Source organism: Sceloporus undulatus, chromosome 1, assembly GCF_019175285.1.
Source record: "Sceloporus undulatus isolate JIND9_A2432 ecotype Alabama chromosome 1, SceUnd_v1.1, whole genome shotgun sequence".
Taxonomy (NCBI): Eukaryota; Metazoa; Chordata; class Lepidosauria; order Squamata; family Phrynosomatidae; genus Sceloporus; species Sceloporus undulatus.
The window spans coordinates 327,966,212-327,989,452 of NC_056522.1; the positions used below are offsets into that span (position 1 = coordinate 327,966,212).

Below are 23,241 nucleotides of genomic sequence, written 5' to 3' on the forward strand. Positions count from 1 at the left end.
TGGCATGCATATCTCTTTTATGATAAGGAGAGAGCAAATAGAGATGTTAACAACCATTTTGTAAGAGGTCCCTTGTTGAGAATATGGAAAAATATAAAAGACTAATTTGTGACAAAATCCCATTATAGACATCACCTCAGGAAGCCTTTTTTAAATATAATATTAAAAAGAAAGATTGGATTTATTATAAAGATTTGGTAGTTCTACAAAATGGGAAATATGAGATTAGAACCCATGAGAGTCTTATAAATCAAGGTTTCAACATCTCATGGTTCTTTTATAGACAGCTGAGGGAACGCTTTAGTAGGGATCAAAAACAACAGGGAATAGGTAATATAGATTCAGACCTTGAATTAGAACTTTTATCAGATAAAAGAGCTCCAATATCAAGACTATATACAAATGTATCCTTAGATATCAAATGGAAGATGAGTTAATTAAAGATAATATGATTAAGTGGGCCAGAAATTTTGATCTGGTTATTCCTCTGGATCAATGGGAATACTCCTGGAAAAAAAGAATTAGATATACTTGTAGTCAAAGTATTAGAGAAAGCTATTATGAGATTTTTTTCCATTGGCATTTGACTCCAGTAAAAATTAGTAAAATGTACAACAACAGTAATAACTTATGTTGGAAATGTGGGGAAATCCAGGGAATTCTCTATCATATGTGGTGGACGTGTGAGCAAGCAATCAAATTTTGGAAAATGATATACTTTGAAATCAAAAGAATTTTAGATGTAAGGCTCAGATTTTCACCTGATGTATTTTTGCTTAATATAATAGATCTAAGCTTAGAAAAGAGATATGGTAAAATAATTTTTTATATGTTGTCGGCAGCAAGAATAATCTATGCACGTAATTGGAAATCCAAACTGACTCCTCTTAAAGAAGACTGGATCCACAAGCTTCTCGACGTGATGGAAATGGATAAACTGTCAGGAGCTCTTCGTAATGAGACACCAAGCTCCTGCAAAGAAGTCTGGACTGCTGTTATTAATTTTCTCCAAAAAGAATGGGGGAGAAATGTAGTTGTGGGAGTAGGAATATTGTAGATGATATGTGTCCTTTTCCTACTATTTTTGTTGATATTAGTTTGATGATATAGAAGGTTAAATTAAGGGATAAATCGATATGAAAGCCCCAAGGCCACCATAGTTTACTTTTAAGGCGGAGCTTCCTCCTGCGATACAGCCAAGGATCATGGCTGGTTAGGAGATCAGAGGATGTTAAATATGTATATAATAATAACTTTGAGTTGTATTTGACATATACTAAGCAAGGATGGTTTTATGTTTAAATAATCAGAAATTGACAGAGGGTTAGGAAGTATTGGATGATAAGGTTTGTATGCTGTGATCTGTTAAATGTTATAAGCAATGGATGTAAATAGTTTTCTTTATTTGTTTTTAAATGTTGAAACTTAATAAAAATTATTCAAAAAAAATATCTCTCAAATTTAATTTAGTCCTCAAACGGAAAAGGTACCCCACTAATGTTTTCAAAAGTTTGGTATGTTTATTTGAAAGTGGGTGACCAGGATAAAATAGGGATTCTGTTGGTGAACTGCCCATCTCACTGTTCAACAGTCTTCCTCCCTAAGATAGATGAATTGGTTTCAACAGTGATGTTGAAGTCCCCTAGACTTGTTGTGGTAGGGGACTTCAACATCTGTGCTGTAGCCACTCTATCAAGAGTAGCTCAGGACTTCATGTCCTCCATGATTATTTGTCCCAAGCAGTATCTGGTGCCATGCCACCCATGCTGCAGGACACACTCTGGACCTAGTTTTCTGTACTGGGTGGGATAATGGTGATCTGGGTATGGAGTAACGTCCTACAGTTCCATTGTCATGGACAGATCACTACATGTAAGGCTCAGGTTCACCGAGCCTTAGGCCATACTCCACCCCAAGAAGCTTATGGGTTTGGATGAATTCCTGATGGCATCCGTGTAGTTTCCTATGGCTGTTGCAGTTGATCCTGTCCAAACTCTTGTTGATATTTGAATGGAGAAAATGACTAGGGTGTTGGACGTGACTACTACCGAGCATCACCTCCCATGGAGTGGAGCCAAACAATCTCCTTGATTTATTAGGGAGTGATTAAATTAATATCAACATATCTATTCAAATTAACATACCTACCACTAAGAGATAACTTCAGACTCAGTTCTATACACCTACACATTTATTTCTAAAAATAATTTTTAAAATATTTCAATCAGACCTTCACAATTCATTAGAACAAGTAACAAAGCCAAAGGAATTCTTGTTCCTTAGCTGCTTGATATCTTCCTTATAAGCAATAATTATATAACTTGGGTTGAAAAAAACCCCAAAACTTTGAACTATTTTAGACAGTACATAAAGAAAGAAAATTGAGTGTTTGAAAAATAAATCATTGTGAAAGAATGAAGGGTTGTCAAATTCAAACGTCTGGTATTTCTTTAGAAGAGAACTGGTGGATGGCCTTCTTTGAAAAAGAAGCTTCAACCCAAGATGCCTTCATATTCAGCCTACATAGAAAGAAATAATCAAAAATGTAGACTGCAAAGAGGAGGGTCCTTTTAGCAAAGTGATACAAGCAAGAAATTTGAGAGACAATAGCAGTTCTGAATGGATTATACTTGCATCCTTGCAGAAGGCCAAGAAATAAAGAGCATTTTTAACTTTATATACACAGGTCAGGTGTCTGTGACATTTTTTTGTTTAGCTTGTCATGCAGTCAATAAAAGACCAGTCTGAAAGTTTGCACACTTATATGGTAACAGTAACCAGTTTGTCTCTGAAAAATCCAGAGCAGAATGTTGTATCAAACAGTAAACAGGAAAAAAGAAGATAAAGCAGATAAACTACCCCCAGCATATTAAACAACCTTAGGGCCCGTACAGACAGGCCAAAATAAAACTGCTTCGGGTCACTTTGGTGGTATGCTGTTTAACTGATGCATGTGTCCTAGGAGTCTGGAAGCCATGCCAAACCCACGCTCCAGTCCTAAAGACTGGAGTGTGACTTTGGCGTATCTTCCGGGCTCTTAGGACAGATGCATCATTTAAACAGCATACCTCCAAAGTGATCTGAAGCAGCTTTATTTTGGCCTGTCTGTACGGGGCCATAGAGATATATGCTTGGCCATCAAAATAAGAAAAGTGGAGGGTGGTGAAAGGGTGAAAAAACCCTCTATTATTTCCATTTTATTTCTGCCTGATACTAATTTTTGTTGTTAAAGAAATGCCCCAGAATACATCTACTTCATTAATTAGGGTACACCAATATATGACAGTAATTCTAGTCCACTATCAAGAAGAGGATTTGAGTGGAGTAGCCATGCACATCATTTGGGATGTTAAATGCACTGTGATCGACTGTATCACTCTTGTTCAACTAACCCCAATAAAATTTATATACGTTAATTTGTTGGCCATTTATTATTATTTAATAGCTGGAAATGCTAATATACAGCATGGTTAGGTTTTTTTGTTTCATGAGAAAACTTTATTAAACCTAGCTAGAAATTAAACTCTTCAGTTTAGACATGCTAAGCAGTATCAATGTAAGATAATGCTGCAAGCTAGATTTAAAGTTTACATGCGTAAAGAATAAAGCACTCATTCACTGCACATACTTTTAACCACTTCAGTCTTTTGTATGCTGTGCTACTACACTAGTTGCTTCCTTTAAAAAAAAGGAACAACATTATTCCAGGCCAAAGACAAGGTCCGTATTGATTAAAAATATAGCCATTAATGGCAAAAACAGGAAAAGGGATGCTGAGCAATAGAAAAAAGAGGAAGTGCCCCCCTAATCCACCAAAGTTGACCAATCCTGTATTAGCACTATTCTTTCAGGAAAAGCTAGTATCACATACATACCATAATAAGTAATGGAGAGATAATAAAAGATCAGATTGAACTGAAGAAATTAAAGAGTAAATGAAAAACATAAAATCTCAAGTGGACAGATGAAACATGGTAGATGCACTGGCCATATGATTATGAACAAGGTTCAAACAACTAAAGCCAAGTCAATTCCTAAATCCATTTATCAGACTGTCTTTACACTGATACAGTTTTGCCAGTGGAGCAGTTCATCTCAGTTCACACTGAAGTAGTTTTTAAGTTGTTTTTTTCCAAATGAAAAAAAGAGGTTGAAACTCCCTGCAAATTGATTATTCCCACAAAATGTAATGTTTGAATTAGTCTTCAGTCAAGTTTGAAAGCTAATAAATGACCAATCCACTCACCACAAGAGACACACATATAAAACAAAACAGTGATAGCACACAAAAGAAGGAACATCCTAATTTAAGTCATTAGCTTTCCAGAATTAAAGATAGCACTTTATAGTGTTTTTTCTCCATGAGAGTAATTCAGGGATTTTTTGGGAAATCAAATATAAGTATATATACATTTGCCAAATACTTTTTTAGAAACAGACAATCCTTCTCTAACTCCTTCACAGATAAATACGGAAATAGCTAGCAGCTGGCAATAGTGAAAACAGGAAAAAACAGGGACTGCTGCCACACTGCAGGATTAACACAGTTCAACATTGCTTTAGCGGTCATGGCTCATTCATATACAAGCCTAGGATTTGTAGTTTGTTGTGGCACCAGAGATCTCTGACAGAAAAGGTAAAATATCTCACAAAACTACATATTCCAGAAATCCATAGCATTGAGCAATGGCAGTTTAAAGCGATGTCAAACAGCATTAATTCCATAGTGCAGATGCAGCCCAGGACACATAAGAGGTGTTTATGCATTATACTGTACATAGACTAGAATAATGCTGGAAGTCTAATCTGCCACTCTTTGACCTCAAAGCTGCCACTGGCTGATGGTTATGTTAATAGTATGAGCTGAAAATCTCTTTTCTGCTGTCTTATAGTTGGTGCTTTCCATTCGCATGTTTACCCTCCTCAGTCTTTTTCTTCACTCCAGTCTTAGATATGAGATCTTCCATGTTGCGTTGGAAGTGCTTTGCAAACAGATAGCTTTGAACAGGACAGGGACAGCTGGATTTCAAGGGAAGTTACTTTTCTGTTGCTAATGGAGCTGAAATTATATTACTGTACTTGTCTTTTATTGTCCTTTGTCCCTAGTCTTCACATGGCTGATCTGCCTGCATTGAAATCTCCCAATTCCATCTTAAGCAACAACAGAGTAACATCGCAGACAGAATGTAGACCTGTGACTCTTAACACTGTCACCATGTTTCTCCTGTAAGGTTTTTAACATCTTTGCCTAATGTAAAAAACCAGTGAAACTCTGAAAGCTTGTGTGATGTATTTTACACTTTGCAACTGGCCCAATAAAGCTAACACTATTTGTGGATTTTGTATTTTGTTATATTTTGCATACATATACTGTATTTCCCAATCACAGTTCTATAGGAACAGTATGGGTTGTGCCATGTGCAAGTTGCAGGAAGCTACACTTACAGCTTACATCAAGTGAACATTAATCACACAAACATACATGGGTTAACTCTACCCATACACTGTTGTACACTTCATATATACACTGTACCTAACTGCATTCTTGTACTTGTATCAATATGGTACAGTAGTTCTCAAAAATATCTGAACATGTTGGAGGCAATGCAAAAAAATATATGTACAGTGTAATGTATAAACAATAAATATAAAAATCCCTATGTACATATACATGGACAATGCCTGTGAAAAGTAAACAGCACAGACAGCATAAATAAATTATGTTTATGAAATAGGATTAGTTATCCTATAAAAATATAAGGATGAATTTCATGTGTCAAAAAACATTGGCCTATTAGTTTCACAGTGGAATATCAGGGTTGGCATAACTTTTACATTAAAAAGTAGGAATAAAATGAGTAAAATAACAGAAACTGTTAACACAAAAATCAAGAACATAATTTATGCATGTATGACATTTGTAAGCCACACTATCACAAAACCTTATGGGTAGCTTACAACAAACAGCTGTTAAACACAAGCTGCCATGTATAATTTGACATTCTTGCTTGCATTACATAGTTTACTGCAGTCAAATAACAGATGGCCAACGGACAATATTTGATTTGTCACCTGATTGACATGCCAGCTTTCTAAAGGACCCTCTGAGTAATAAGATATGAGGGATTGTGTTGAAAAGGATAATAAATACAATAAATCCATAGCACATAGGGAAGCACTCAGTTAACACATGGAAACTCCTGGGTCTGAGCCTTCTGTCAACTATCTTAAATGCTGCAAATCACATTCTTGTACAGCAGGGGTAGGCAACCTGTGGCCCGCGGGCCGGATGCGGCCCGGCGAGGCCTTGGGACCGGCCCCAGCCCGGTCCTGCCACCGATTGCCGCCGGGGCCTTTGGCCTCTCGCGCGCAGGGGCAAGGGGGGCAATTGTCTATAGACGCCTCAGAAACATGCATTTATTTTAAAATTATATCAAAAATTTTTTTTTGCGTGTCCTCCACATTTTTAAAAAAAGTGTCCACCATTTGAAAATATTGTTCTACATTTGTCCCGGTTTGTTTATTTATTTCAATTTTTAAAAAAATATTTAATTATTTATTTTTTTGGCTTCGGCCCCCCAATTGTCTGAGGGACAGCAACTCGGCCCCCGGCTCAAAAAGATTGCCTACCCCTGTTGTACAGTAAACAACCTCAACTATACTGATAACATGCTTGTAAGAGCACTGTTTTTTTTTAAAAAAAGAAGTCATTTTAGTTGATATACATACTAAAGAATTACAGCAAAATATGTGCAAGAGTTTAAGTAACTATGAAAAATACAGTTTTATCTTTAATAGTGATGCTTTAAGATTCACATAAAAGATGATTACCAAAGATGCAGTTAAGGTAAAATCTAATTGCTGACCAACTCAGGAAATAACAATACCAGACACAGAAAACTGGGATATAAAATGGAAAACTTTATTTAACTCAGTCTATTTAACACATCTGGAGATCTGCAAAAACCTGAGGGAAGTAATCAATTGGGAACAGCTGAGCAGATGGGTTTTCGGTGAAGAACAGTCCAGGTTAGGTGGGCGGGGGGGGGTTTGCCTGGTCATAAGAACACCTTGTCTCTCACCAGGAACCACATCTGTCAAACTTCCTTATCGAGTGTATTTACCTGACCCTGAAGGCTAGGGACAGTCTGGGATTCTGTTGGTGTATCGGCCACCCCGTGCGCTAACAGACTCCCTAACGAGCTGACACACTGGTCTCGGAGCTGATGCTGGAAACACCCAGGCTATTGTCCTGGGTGACTTCAACATCCCCTCGCGGCCAACTATGTTCCATCCAGTGCAGTGCGGGAATTCATGGATACCATGGCGGCCATGGGCCTGTCCCAGCTGATTTCGGGTCCTACGCATTTTGCGGGTAATACACTCGATTTGGTTTTCTGTACGGTACGGAAAATCCGTGGGCGGAAATACCAATATTCCCCCCCCCTTCATGGATGGATCATTTCCTCGTGGAGGCAAAAATCAAGGCTTCTACCCAGATCCCCCCCGGGGGTGGTGGACCCTATAGAATGGTCCACCCTCGAAGCTGATGGAACCCAAAAGGTTCGGAAGCCTTAGAGAGAAACATGGTTGGAAATGACGGCGATTCTGTTGATGCCCTGACTGGTATTTGGAATACGGTCTCTCTAGGGCTATACACAGTATCGCTCCCAAGCGCCCTCTCAGGCCTGCTTCCAAACACAACCCGGGTATACGGAAGATCCTGGGCGAGGAAGCGGGTTCTGCGACGGCAGAGCATCGCTAGGCGAAACACCTACGCTAGCCGACAAGGCTCTCCTAGACCGCCTTTTGGAGGACTACTGAGAGGCGATACGAGCAGCTAGAACTCTTCTATGGTCTCGTGTCGCGTCCGGAGTCGTGTCAGCAGATGTTCAGGGTAGTCAGGGAGTTAACTCAGCTCCCCCTGCTGCCCTGAACCAGATCCTGAACCTTCAAAGGCCTGCTGCGACCAGTTTACAACTCTTCGCGGATAAAACCTCCGGATAAGCAAAGGTCTTAATGCCAGTATTAGGGCAGAACTAGTGTAGGGAGTTACCAGACCCTCCGTGGACTCCATTAAACTGGATCAGTTTGAGTGGGTTAGTACGATGATGGGGACAGATCCTTGGAAGAATTCGAAGACACCTGTTCCCTCAATCCCTGTCCCTCATGGCTAGCGGCTCAGGGGGGACCGGCGTAACTTCAATGTTACCCGGATTATTAATACATCTTGGAGGGATGGGCAATTTCCTCCGCTCCTGACCGCACCCTCCTGACCCCCTGATGCATAATAATTACGGCCAGTCTCCTGTTGCCATTTTTGGGGAAGGAATCGAGAAGGCGGTTGCAATACAGCTTCAATCGATCTTGGATGAAACGGATTATCTAGACCCATTTCAAACTGGTTTTCAGGCGGTTATGGTTGAGACGGCCATGGTCACCTTGGTCGATATCTCCGTCTGGAATCGACAGGGGAAGCGTGTCCCTGTTGGTGCTCTGGACATCTCAGCGCTTTCGATACCAAGACCATGGTACCTTCTGGAGCGCCTGGCAGAGGTGGGAATCGGGGGCACTGCGTCCAGTGGTTCCGGTATACCTCTCCGGAAGGTTCCAGATGGTGCAGCTGGGAGAGTGTGCTCTGATAGGAGGGCCCTTACATCTGGGGTCCCTCAAGGAGCCATTCTGTCTCCCATGCTTTTCAACATTTACAGAAACCACTGGGAGAGATCATCCCGGAGACATGGGCGCGGGGTTATCAGTACGCTGATGACACCCAAATAGTCTTCTCTATGTCTCCGACTGATGCAGTGACGCGAGGATGCATCTCGCCTGGCCTGCCTGGAATCAGTAATGGGCTGGATGAGGGAAAACCACTCAGTCTGAATCCAGAGAAACGGAGGTGCTCGTGATAGTTCTCCTGGCCCGGTGATGGCGGTGGTCCACCTGTCCTGAACGGGATCACGCTTCCGTGAAGGACTCGGTACGCAGTCTGGGGGTGCTCCTTGACTCGTCGCTCCCTTACATCTCAGGTGGATGCGACGGTCAGAGCACCTGTTATCAGCTTCGGCTTATCCGCCAGCTGCACCCATACCTGGCCAGAAGGACCTTGAAACGGTAGTACATGCTCTGGTAACCTCTCGATTGGACTTCTGCAAGTGCTCTATAGGGGCAATCTTGTACCATACCCGGAAGCTACAAATGGTACAGAATATGGAAGCCAGACTGGTCACTGGTACATCCAGGGCCAGTCATATAACACCTGTACTTAAAAGCTGCATTGGTTGCCTATTCGCTTCCGGCGCAATACAAGGTGTTGGTTATAACCTATAAAGCCCTACATGGCTTGGGCCCAGGATACCTGAAGACCGTCTCTCCCCATACAAGCCGCCCCACACACCCTCAGAACTCTGGGCAGCAACTATTGAGGGTCCCAGGGCAAGATTAGCCTCCACTCGAGGAGGACGTTACCATCCGGCCCCGGCCCTCTGGACACGCTGCCCATAGAGCTCCGCTCGGCCACCTCCCTGGCCAGTTCAGGAAGGACCTTCCTGTTCCAGTTAGCATCCCTGACACAAGTTCCAACTAGTCTCCCACCCTCTGACAGCAGTGGTAAGCTGGCCAGAATGGGTTTTAATGTGGTTTTAATGTATTTTATGTATTTGTAAGGTGGATTGTTGTGATATGTTGTACACCACCCTGATTGTAAAAGGGGCGGTATAAAATAAACTACTACTATGTATTATTAATTATTATTATTATTATTATATATTAATTTTACTCCCAGACACATCCCCAGCCCCCTGGGGAAATACCTGAGCCTCAAGGGCAATCCAGAACTGGGTACTCCCCAGCCAGCCTGCATCCAGAGGGCCAACCCAAGATTCCCATCACTAATTCACAAAAGACTAAGTAGCATTTAAATGTTAGGCCAGCCCCAAGGCAAGTCTCTTTCCTCTTGTTTAGTCACAAGTTTCAAAATTCAGTTGCAGAGACTTCACTTCACCCTTTAAGAGGTACAGAGGTGTTCACCTGAACGTCTTAAGTTACCACACAGGCTCCAGGCACAGGACGAGAACGGTCCAAAAGGGGCCAGGAAGGGAAGGATGAGTGGGGGATGCATTCAAACGGCACACAGAAAGTCCCTCATTCTTCCATTCCCTTCCCTTCCGTTCCCAATGCGTCCCAAGGAGGCAATTTTGAAAACGTGTTTGAACAGTTTCAAACATCGCCTCCTCTGGGACACATTGGGAACGGAAGGAAGTGAACGGAATGGGGACTTCGGTGGCAGTAAAAGGCATCCCCCACTCATTCCCAGCCCCTTTTGTTCCGTTCTCCTTCCGTTCTGTGGAGCCCGTGCGATAAACCTACTCATATCCTCCCCCTATGCCATGAAACCTATTTATGAACCACAGCCTAGCCAACTGTCCCAGTCCCCAAACAGCATTGAGGGGTAGGCAAAAAAACCCTTGGGAAAGGAAGAAATCCCTGGCCTCAAAGCAACCAAAGAAATCTCACACTGCTGTAAAGGTGGGAGGATGGGCAGTGCTCTGAAAGAGGGGGGAGTGGGGGGGAGGGGTGGCGTGTGGCTCTGTTTGAAATTGCTGGTCTCCCACATGAAAACCAGCAAAAAACTCCTATCCCAATCACTCGATTGGGGAAAAGCATTCTGAAAAAAAACCACTGTCATCCTTAATAACTGCAATGGATGAACCTAAAGATCTTTCTCACAAGCAGCCAATAATAACATTATCAGATTTACATTAAGGTCTCAAAATGTCAGCTGTTAAGTGTTGCATAAGCCATCAGTCAAATAACGGAGTATCTCTCTCGCCCTCCATTCCACACAAATTCCTCACAGTTTGGCAATAAATTAAAACTGAAGTCTTCAGCAGTTTTTAGAAGTCCATTTAAAGCAATATGTCAGCCTACCGGTAGTTTCATTGTAACCTACATGACCACAAAAGTGTCAGTGTGAACCATTTCCTATTATTGAAAACAATGACAAATGGGGGTAGAATATTACATTTTCACAGTGTGAATAAAAAAGAAATTTATTTTTAAAAGTTAAAAGCTTTTTAGGGAAAAAAAATAAGCATTTTTGAGCAGGGAGGAAATATCTTGCTGATAATCAGCTCTTACATGGAGATGGTGATGACAGAAAATATTGGGCAAACGATATCAGTTTTTGACTGACATGCCTCTAAGCAGTCAGTCTTCCAACTGTTACTATGTCTGTAAGCACTGGACTAAGGAACGACCACAGCATGAAGACAACACTGCTGCATTATCCAGGGCAGGGATGGAACAATTAAAGGCTAAAAGACAGCTAACTGTGGTTCTTCTTATGCGAAAGTGCCTCGGTAGGTTTAACTCTAACAACAGAAAGTTTTGTTGCCTCTTCCTGAAAGACTAATGAATTTTATTTAACAAAACCTTGCTTTAACAATAAAGAATAACAAAGTAAGAAGCATAGAGCAAGTTACAATGAAAATTTATTTGTGTTAAGCTTCAGTTTTAAAGCTATAAATGTGGACCATCATCACATTTTAATTTCAAGTTATTTTGTCAAGGCTAGCTGTAACAGTGCCTAAGGCCATATGGGCCCTCTGTGATGCCTCGTCACATGCCTCGGGGCGGAGCGCCCACATGCCCCGCAACTAGGGTTGCAATTTCCCTCTCCTCCAACCTCCAAACCACCGGGACGGGGTGGACGTCCCACCCTCCCAGCCTTGCAATGCAATCAGGGCAGTGTTGCCAACAGCCTCGAAGATAATGCCCCGAAAATGTTTGTCCAAAACACGCTGAATCCCCCAGATCACCGAAGATTCAGTCACAATTCAGAAAATTCCCATATGTTAAATGGCGATGTTTTGCAATAAACGTAGACCTATGAATAAAAATAATTGAAAACTTATTTCAACTCTCAAATCACTAAAAATCACCAAATCACACGGAACCAAGCAAAGAATCTTCAGTGCAGTCCTTTTAAGATATTTATTTGACATGAAGGGGGTTCAGAAGCTTTGTGCCAATATAAATGTGTTCAGCTGCAACTGCAACTGCAGAAATAATCCAGTTTGACACCCCCTTTTAATTGCCATGGCTCAGTGGCTAGGAATCCGGGAATTCTAGTTTTCGGAGACATTTAACCTTCTCTCTCAGCAAACTCGGGTGTGGACAACAAACTACATTCCCCGGATTTCATAGCCTGGGCCATGGCAGTAAAACGGTATGAAACTGATTGTCTCTGGATGAAGATGCAGGCCTGAGGTTAGGTCAGGCACACGGGACTGCAGAAAGTAAACCATAGTTCAAGACCACTTTAGGTGCCCGGGCCTCAGTGCTATGGATCCTGGGAATTGCCTCTGGAGTCTGGAGTGAGAGAGCGCATGCCATGAAAGTGGTCCAAGACACACTGCAAGAAATAAGCAAGTTTGAAACCGCTTTAACTGCCTAGGCTCAGTGCAGGAACCCTGGGGAAGTGTAGTTTTGTGAGACATTGAGCCTTTTTATCAAAAAGAGGCTCTGGTGGCCACAACAAAACTACACTCCAGATTCCCTAGCACTGAGGCCAGAAGAGTTAAAGCGGTCACAAACGGGATTATTTCTGTCAGTGTTTTGGACCTTCGTTAGTAAAAATGCTCAAGTCCCAAATCCATACTGCAGAAATATCCAGTTTGAGACTGATTTTAAACTGCCCTGGCTCAGTGCGAGAACCGTGGGAATTGTAGTTTGTGAGAAGAAGCTCTGGTGCAACAATGAACTACAATTCCCATGCATCTGAGGAAGTACCTTAAGTCTAGGAAAGCTCATGCTGCCAACTTTTTTTTCAGTGGGACTCAAAGTGGCTACAAGAGCTAATTCTCTCTATCGTCATCACCATTATTAATTATTATATTAATTATTATTATTAAATCCAAATCAAGCTGAAGAAGTGGACTTAAAACTGGCAACACTGATATCCTGTAGCCATTCTCTGGGGGCTGTGGATCTGGAAGCGGGAGCAATTCGCCTTCTCAAACTAGGGAATCTGGGAATTGTAGTTTGTTGTGACATGTTGGAGCACTGCTTTTAACCCGGGCAGCCCAGGGCTCCATGCATGAAAGTTTCTGGGCTTTGGTGTTTGTTGTGCCCAAAGTCCCATCATAGCAGGGAGCCTTGCATTAGAAGCAGTGCCAAACGGGATTATTTCTGCAGTAATGGATGGCAAGGGAAAAGGGAATGAAAAGAGAGCCACAAACAAAAGTTTCTTGGAAGACAGGGCAGCGGGGGTGCCAACTGACCAGGTGCTCTGGCCCATACTCAGAGCATAGTAACACTAACAAAACACCACACACTAGGGACAGCGCTTCACAACATCACACAACCCAATGGTCCCCTCACAGTACAACAACTACCTGAGAGGTAGGCTTGGGGCACTCTGCCCAAGCTCAGGAATTCAAAAATTCAAATGTCACTCCTCAGGCACACACAGAAGTCCACAACATCAAGCGCATGGTACCATGAATCAACTATTGCCTTTGTGTGCCTTAAAACTTAATGTCCTACTTGGAAAATCCAAGGCATTGGGGTAAGCCGCCAAGATCCCGTCACTCCCTGGCCGCTCTCGCCAGCACTGTGCCCGGAGCCTGAGAAATGCCTGGGGGGGGGGCAATCACTGTCCTCCTCTCTGATTGGCTGAACTATTCAAATACAACAGTTGGGGTTGGTTGGGCTTGCTCCCGTCCTGGCTCTCAGAGGGAGTCATGGAGAGAAGAGAGAGAGAGAGAAGAGAGAGAGAAGTTTTTTCTCCAGCCTCTTGCTGAAAACTATACACTCCAAAGGGTTTTGGTTGCTATGGCACAAGGCTGGAGCGGAAAGGGCCAAAGAGTCGCGGAAAAGGCACTGATTAAGCAAGGCACGAAAATCAACACGAAAACTCTGAAAAGGCCACCCGTTTTCGCGTGAAGTCCGAAATTGGCAACACTGCCAATCAGGAAGGCTTCTGGAGGCGGGACCTCCAGTCACAAAAGGCCTCGGGGCTGTAGTCTTCAGCGGAACCCACTGCAACTAACAAGCCGCAGTGGCCTTGGAGAACCGAAAGTCCACCCATTGGAAGCCTCTCTGATTGGTTGCGAGGCTGGAAGGGCAGCTCTGCCCGCCGCAACTACAGTCCCCAGGGCCTTTGCGGCCAGAAGTCCCACCCCTTCCTGCACACCAAGCCGCTCTAAGTGGTTGTGAGGCCAGGAATGGGTAGGGACGTCCAGCCAGGCTTCCTAGGGCTGGGGAGGAGACCGAAGGAGGAGGACAAGCATGGGACTAAAGGACAAAGACAGAAAGCTGGAGAACGGGAGGCTAACCCGTGATTGTCCCACCTAGAACGGGACATGGCAACCCTACCCACACCCTAGCACGTGATGTAGGGCATAATAATGGCACTGCCTGTATAGCTGAGTGCCCACCATTGTTACATAAGCGCCACATGATGTCCGCATGGTGGCTGCTGCTCAGCACTTACATAACGAGTGCGCCAGTGGAGCACTTGTCACACCGCCCTTGCGGCATAAAACCCCACTTTTTGTGGGTTCTTTTTCTGCCGGAGGGAAGTCGCGTGGTTTGGTGGCTGCAGCTTCCCTCCTTTTTTTGGTGGTCTATACAGCACTATGTTTCCATATATCAATTCTAGAAATGAAGTCAGACCAACTTCCGATGTTTCTTTGGTTTGAGTAAGACCTTTATGGTGAATGGTAGCAACTCACTTCCAAGTTTTCTGATTATTTTCTTCTTTCACAACTTTAGGATGTAAAGGAGGCTTGGTTCCTTTAGATGACTTACACTGGAAGCTAGTTGAGAGAAATATGTTCTGGTTGATTCTGTTGGACCTCTCTATAGGATTCAGTACAATCAATGATAGTGATCCATTTTATACCTTTTAAAAAAAAACCTACATGAAGTCATTGTGAGTGGTCATCTAAGTTTATATTCTCACTATTATGATGATGATCTCTCTCCCTCTCTCTCTGATGATACCAAGCATGAAAAGGTGATCCTAATATGATGATGGAGTGGATGTAGGCTAACAAACTGAGGCTCAGTCCAAAAGAGACAGAGATTCTGACGATTAGTTAACAAACTAATCTGAAATTGGGAATGCAACAAATTCTTGATGGGATGCACTTCCTCTGAAGGATCAGGATTATTGTTTGGGAGCACAGCTGGAACTGGCATTTCTCCTGAAAGTTCAGGTACCTGCTGTGTCCAAAAATGCTCTTGTCAAATTTCAGCAGTTATACCAGTCCTACACAATCCTAATGGACTATACTGATTTATGTATCCAGATTACCGCAATGGCTATGTAAAGCAGGTGTGCATTTTGTAGGTAATATAACATTGGCTTTGTATCTACTGCACTGACATTCAACCTCTCCCTGTACCTAACATATCATTTTTACCAACACATTCCCCTTTAAAGTCATGATTTTCTAAAATCAGAGCCAAGTGAAAGTGTAACCCAACAACAAAACTATTACAACATTTTAGCAAAGAACTGAGTAATTTTTGCATGTCTGTATACTACTTTCCTCCTTGGAATCTGCCATCAATGCATGCAACCCAAATTCAGCAGCAAGACAAAACTGGACATTTTGGGAGCAGATACTTCTTTTTTCCTGAAAGAGTTTCTTCTCCTTTTTTAAGCCAAAGTAGGCACAGAACAGGTGTTTGTTTTAGAAAAACTATTCTTTCTGGGGGCTTCTGGGAATTTTTTTCCTTTAAAACAATGAACATGTTCCTACTCACTTTGTTTTAACATTAAAAATGCATTTCTTCCCCACATAGTTTTCCATCAAACCACCATGCAAACTCACCACCATGACTCTGGCAGTTGTACAAAAAAATGGAAAGAGGTGTATCTAGCCTGGCTACACTTGATTATTATTATTATTGTTGTTGTTATTTATTTCTAAAGTGCTGTAAATGTACACAGTGCTGTACATACAAATGATCAAATCAATAACAATAAAAATAAAACCTGCCAATGGCATACAATCTACAAAATAGATATAAAACAATAGGTAATAATATAAAATAGATTTAGAGGAAAACTATGCTGAAGGGCATCCCTATCACCACCAGCAGCAATATGATATATCTCCAAGACTGCATGGGATGGGTTACAGAGTGTCTCATAATGGAGAATCTGATTGCCAGAAATTAATGCATCACCCATTTGAGTACAAAGGCTGATGGCATTGTGGGATGTCTAGAATCAACCAATAGAATGTTTAGAGACTGTTGGATAGTGGAGAAGGACAAAGACATTCATTCTTAATACATGTGAAAATGAAATACAACAGTGTTTCTCAAACCTTGGTCCTCCAGATGTTTTAGACTTCATCTCCCATAATGCCTGACTATTGGCCAAGTTGGCTGAGGCTTCTGGGATCTGAAATCCAAAACAAATGAAAGGCCAAAGACTTGGAAACCCTGAAATACATAATGCAGAGAAAACTGACTCAGTTTATTATTGCTAAAATTTACAGTAGTTACTGTCAGCAATTTTTTGCCATAAGTATATTTCAAATTTTAAATAATAATAATAATTAATAATAATAATAATAATAATAATAATAATAATAATAATAGATTTCTTTTCTATTTTTCAAGATAAAAAACTCATAAAGTTAACTAGGGTCCAAAACACAGTGCAGAAATAATTCAGTTTGAGGCCGTTTTAACTGTCCTGGCTCAGTGCTAGGGAATCCTGGGAAATGTAACTTCTTGTGACACCAGTTCCCAGAATTCCCTAGCATTGAGCCAGGGCAGTTAAGGCAGTCTCAAACTGGATTATTTCTGCACTGTGTTCTGGACTTTAGGCATACTTCATGTATATTATCTACAGGGCTGACTGTGGCTGACCACTGTGGAACAGAATCCAAGCCTAAGTAGGCCATTCGCCAGATCCAGCATGGTTCTATTTATGAAGATTTTCATACCTGTCTGCATTACTGCTAAAACCTCCTTCAAAAATCCCTAAAAGGTGGAGGAAGTGCCTGTGTCTGAAAGCCAGGCGCACCTCCTTAAGCTCCATGAAAACGTGCCTCCGTCTTTTGCATCCCTGAATCATTCCTGGGGAGCAGAATTCATCTCAACGCAAAGTTTGTGTTCACAGGAAGTCTGCTCCCCAGGAATGATTCAGGGATGCTAAGAGGGAGGCATGTTTCCATGGCAATTCAGGAAGCACGCCTGGCTTTCAGACACAGGTGATTCCTCCACCTTTTAGGGACATTTGGAGGATGTTTTAGCAGCGATGTAGCCAGGTATGAAAATCTTCTATGTCCTTATCATAATTTCAAATATAAATAATAAAATGATTTTAGAATTCAATACATTCAAATCATTAAAACAATAAGATACCAGTAGCAGATTAACCAAAGTTGAAAGCATAGGATGCTGCAACTAAATATGCCTTTAAAAATGTCCTTTAAGATCAGAAAAAAGGACAGTACAAGCACAGCCTAAATATGTCAGTTCACTACAGAAAATGTCTCATCCCTAATGCTTGCTGATTTCTTGTTCCTCACTGTGGACCACATAGCAGGGCCTCAGAGCAAGAAGTCCTTCACATAAGCTGCTTCCAGGCTATTTACAAAGACTAATGCTAGAACCTTACACTGCACCTGACCAATGAACCAATATATCTAGCACATAATATGCATAACATGATCTGAATGTCTAGCTGCTACATTTGCCACCAGTTGTAGTTTCAAGTCTTTTTTCAAAGTCTTCTCTTTAGTTTCTCTAACTACATCGGAATACAAAATGAAAAGATGGTCTGTAGAACCAAGTGAGTTTTCCTGAATCAACTGACTGGCTGGTACTATAGAGAAAATGCTGGAATGCTTGAAAATGATCTCACAGCGCAGTCCTTTGTTCTTTCTTTTTAAATACTTTTTTTTAGAAAAGGCAGAGATGTTTCCTTGAGACATCTAATGGTAATTTTTAGGAGTGTAGTAAACACCTACCATATAAATGCCTTTGTTACTGCAATCTCAATAGCATGATATAGAATTCTTCTAGCTTCCAAGCATATTAATGACAAAGTGAATTTGTCTTGTAATAATCTCTCTTCAAACACATGAGAGCTACCTGTGAAATTCCCCTAAGTGTAGTGTATTGTGTCTGTCTCTACATATATTTCAAGTATTTAAATCTATGAAGATCAAATATGCATCCTATCACTATTCATCTACTTGTTTAATTAAAATTCATAGCACTACATTATTTTTAGCAATGGACAGCATCCAATCAGTTAATCAAACTTCAAAGATAAACAGAAAGGACAGCTAGATGTCAAAATCATTTATCTTACCTGACAAGCAGATGTAGGTTAGATATTCACCCTGACCTCCAGTTGCCAAAAAAGGAATCTTTTTCTTCGTTCTCCTTTTTACTTGGACTGCTCCCAACATCCTTTCATCATGTGGAGCGAAAATTTCTTTGTTGATAGCAGATTTGGCACTCATTGTAGATCAGAGACAGAAGGAGATGGGTGGCCTTCCTAAAATAAATGTTTATAGTAAATCTTTTATGTCTCCAAGAAATTCAGTTTATATAGCTCAGAAGCTTTCTTTCCCCTTGCTTCCAGTTAAAAGTACAAAGACATGACAACACGGAAGATGTGAACAGAAAACCATTTGTCAGGTATAGCATTGACTAAAAAGGAAACTAGCAGATAGCAAGATCTTTGCCTATTGGGAGCAAAGGCTACCAAGATTTTTTCTCAAAGATCTGGTCAGTGGTCTGTTTATTCTGCCTGTCATATGGTTCTTTCCCTTGGTTCACTAATGTTAATTAATACCAGTGACTCACTGCCATCACTAGTGGTGTGTGGCAGTGTAGCTCACGCTAGATGATACCAGAAGGGGGGGTGTTCCATCTCCCACATACCATCCTGTTCTTTTCTTCATCATGAAAAGGGCAGGCCATCACAGGGAGAGGGAGCATGCGCCATCCTCAGAAGCCCCATCCCTGGAAACGCAGCTGGAGGCCCACCCCAGAAGCCCGACCCCCAGCACCTGGTGTGGGAACACCACTACAGTAACTCTCTTATCAGTCGTAATTTCAAAGCCAAAATCCACTGTATACCAATCTATATGAAACCACTGTTATAATATACTTTCTTGGACTACAACTTCCAGATTCTCCCATTAGTTTTGCTGGCAGGGAGGCTTTGGGAGCTGTAGTCCAAAATGTTTCTGAGGTCTGACTACAGTATGGCATTGGGAGCATCGCCTGTGTCATCACTCTTTGTTTCTAATTACAGTTCATTTGCAAGCCCTCTATGGAATCGTGGGGTCAGTCTGGTGTACAAATAGCTGTTTAGCTCCAATTAGGATCTGAGAATCATCAGTGTCAACAGTATTGTTCTTACTCCCAAAACTGAAAGGGAGGGACAAATTGTTGTGTAAAAAAAATTGGGTGAACTGATGAAGGTAGCAGGCACAAAACATCCCTAGAGGTAAAATTGTGGAATGAAAGAGGAAGATAATATTACAGCTGGATAGACTCAATCAAGGAAGTCATAGCCCTGAGCATGCAAGACCTAAGCAGAGCTGTTAATAAAAAATTGTCTTGGAGGCCTCTCATTCATATGGTCACCATAATTCTAAATTGACTTGACTTAAATTTTAAAAGATGTACTGAACCCCCCCCCCCCCCCAAATAATAATAATAATAATACTAGCAAGATCTCTGGTCATATGTGAAGATGATACACAAGATTTAAAAAAACCAGAAGGGATGCTTCCCCTCAATTTTGTCTCTCAAACATTCTAATAATAAATATATAATTCCAATGGGAATTCATGATCTAATGATTCCACCTTTCACTGTTGAATGTAAGAGCTTATCACAAGATGTGGTTACTTCAATTGTCACGCTCCACGTCCCTCAGGCTGTAATTGCAGAATTATTTAACTTGAAGGGAAATTATTTTCTATTATAGGAGTGTGCAGCCAATTAGCAGCCCTGGTGGTATAGTGGTTAAATGAGGGAACTGCAGCCACTCACTCACAAACCCCAAAGTTGTGAGGTCAGTCCCAGCCAGGGGTTCAGGGTTGACTCAGCCTAGCATCTTTCCGAGGTCACTAAAATAAGTACTGTACCCAGCTTGTTGGGAGCAATTACCTTACAGTTGTAAACCGCCTAGAGACTACTTAATGCAATATGAAGTGGTATATAAATGAAGCTGCTATTGCTAATTATGGCAGTTTTCAGATGTCTGTCCAATATAAAATAATTTTCTTTATTATAAAAACACAGCACCCTGAATTATTTAAAAAAAAAATTTCCATTAAAAGGCTTCTATAAACGCTTCTGTAAAAGCCAAGACTCTTGCAAATATGATCAAGGTCAAAACCCATTCTGAATTAGATGAAATGGACTGGGGTCTATGAAACTTTATGCCAGAAATTTCTTTTTCTTAGGTGCTACAAGATTCCTTTGTAATATATCTTTTTATGCTGAAAGAGACTCACGTGGCTATACCTTTGAATACTACTCCCTGGGAAGGTTCGTGCCTCCTTTATGAATTCAGCTCCTTATACAACAGGTAGTGTGAAAGAAGAAAAACAATTCAGTGTCTGGCTGCTTACAATTCAAAAAAACCTTTATTTCATGCCCAAATTAGTCTTCCACTCATACTGTAGTACAGTATCATGTAATTATATCGCAGACTAGACAGGTTACATCAGTTAAACCAGTATTTTCCATTTACAACAGCAAGCCACATCTGCATAGACACTGTTTATTTATTTAGAGACAAATATGTAAAGATACAGTGGCTCAGTGGTGCTTTTTTTAATGTCACACAATTACAATTTATACAAGATGGAGAACAGTATACTATGTAGTAAAATATTAGTATTCTATAGCTTTCAGTCAAAACTGATCTTTGGTATTTCACCTCTTAATCTTTCCAGGAAAACACAATTGCTTATTTTAAAAAGACTATGGGGCAGATAAAGAGAAGGGCTTCATCTGAAAGATAAGGGATGAGAGACCTATTGATTAAAAAAAAAGGGGGGGGGACTGTTGTAAAGACAGGGAGAAGATCTGCAGCAGCAAATAGAGAAGACTGTGTATCTCAGAAAAGCAGGTGAAGGGAAGCAGAGAGGAGTTCCAAAGGTAAAGTGATACAAGGAAAGAAGAATGTGTGGTATGAGGAAGACAGTTTTAAAAAAGTAGTTAAACAGATGTAGTTAAACATATGGGTAACAAATGCACTTTTCTCCAGTTAATTGAATGATTTCATTTCTCTTTATTATCTGGAGTGGTCCTCAGAGCAATGTGGAATTTATACCCCCCCCCCCAGTGTATAACCTTTATACTTGAAATGATTTACCAACTGTCAAAATACACATTTGAAGAGAGGAAGACCATCCTTCACTAGTGCTTTTCCCTAGCACAGTTAGAGAACAGTTTAGCTCTAGTTCACTCTTTTCAAAGCTGCCTTCAATTGCTTAGTCTACCTCACTACTTGCTTCAATCTGTGAAGGCTTATCTTGCTTCAGGACGGAAGTACTCCTTTGTTCCTGTATCAACACCCTCTTTTCAAACAGTTTAATGGATTACCTTGAAAGTCTTGGCGGATGAACAAATCTACTCTTAATTATACAGTTTATGTTTGTTTGTTTTACTTAGAAAAGTTTGCTTTGCTAACTGCTTCCAAAGGTTCTTTACATCAGGGGTGAAAAAGGTACAGCCTGTGGGCCCCTGCTAGTTCCCCAAAGCTCTTGTGGAAAGCTTTTCAAGGCACATAAATGCACAAAGGCATCCTTATGCCACAATCACCCAGAATCTTCACCTCCCTACCTATACCTTTTTTTAGTCCCTCCCAAAATCATGACCAGAACTGATGTGATGTCATTTCCAGTCACTATTCTGAGAAGGATTCCAATGATCCAAAGAAATGGGTGCATTACAGCATACTGTTGGCAAAATTCAATCCACAGGAGAGGACTGGGAGAAATTGTTCCTGCCCCTCCATGCATTTGCCCACTCCTGACTTACACAGAGGAGAGGACACAAATGACTTCATAACCAGAAGTATAACTTGGACCTGAACGGCTCAGTCCAAAGGACAATTCAACAAACAATATAAAAGTCAAGCAATGGATTGGCAGGTGTTCCATGCTATTTTCTTATTATTAAAAGTTTTAACACTAAAAATGCTTTTTTAAAAAAGTATACTTTAATAGCTATAAGGTTTCCCGGTTTGCTCTAGAGATGACTAACTTTTAATAAATAATAAATAAAACTTTTATTTTTACCCCACTTTTTCTAAAAACTATAAAAGCGGCTTACAATATTAAATTGTAATACACATACCTTCTTACTGCAGGTAAGATTCATACTCTAAGACTAGAAAGATAAATATTCATAGTCTATTATATAATCAGCAGAAGATTCTAATGCTTTGTTACTGTTGCTGCTATTGCTGTATGCCTTCAAGTTGTCTCTTAGGGAGACCATACACAGAGTTCTCTTGGCAAGATTTAGCTACCTATCAATGCCAACTCCAAAGAATATTTGCAAGACACATAATCAGCTTATATTAATATAGTTCATTAACATGACATTCTCTCCTCCATTCTCTCTCTTTTTAAAATGCATTAATAATTTTAAAATTCAATTATTATTTTTTAAAATCCTGAAACTCAGGGACATTGTTTTTTAAATTGTTCTCTAGAACAAGCAGCATATGTTTCTAGGCCAAACTCCCTAAAGCCCTTCTTCCCCATTGCAAACCTTTTGAGTTAATCTGTTCTATTGTCAAACAGCTCTAACCATCAGGAAGAGCTTCCTAATCATTAGTAAGAATCCGCTTTCTTGTATCTACTGATTGGGGTCCTACCCAGTGGCATCCCCACCCCTGGTTTCATGGTTGGTGGTGGTGGTGGGCTGCTAAGGGAGTGGTAGCAGCCAAAAGCACACATTTGGCCCTCTCCTTCGCTGTTGTGGGAAAGGTCTCTCCATGAGAAAGCCAACACAGCAAAGCTTGGAAAGGGCACTCAGCCCTCTCTTTTGGTGGAGCTGTGGAGGTCTCCTCATGAGGAGGCCCCCACCACTGCAGCAAAGTCTGGTGGGATACACTCGGGCCCCTCTTTCGCCGCCATGGCAGAGGCCTCCTTGCGAAGATACCTATGCCACTGCAGTGAAGCCAGGAGGGGAGAAGTAGGAGGAGAGCCAAATGGGTGTCAG

The 23,241-nt window shown here is 41.2% G+C and overlaps 1 protein-coding gene across 5 annotated transcripts in view; it reads right to left on the reverse strand.

Moving 5' to 3' along the window:
* Positions 1–23,241, reverse strand: part of STXBP6 (syntaxin binding protein 6) — a 179,696-nt gene that overhangs the window by 118,299 nt on the left and 38,156 nt on the right. For 4 of the 5 annotated variants that reach the window (XM_042438139.1, XM_042438156.1, XM_042438164.1 and 1 more), the window contains exon 2: positions 18,350–18,538. In XM_042438139.1, the coding sequence (XP_042294073.1) occupies positions 18,350–18,503 (154 nt within the window). In that variant the 5' untranslated portion in view covers positions 18,504–18,538. Of the gene's footprint in view, positions 1–18,349; positions 18,539–23,241 lie in introns of those variants that run through there. The other variant, XM_042438171.1, reaches the window with a different exon arrangement.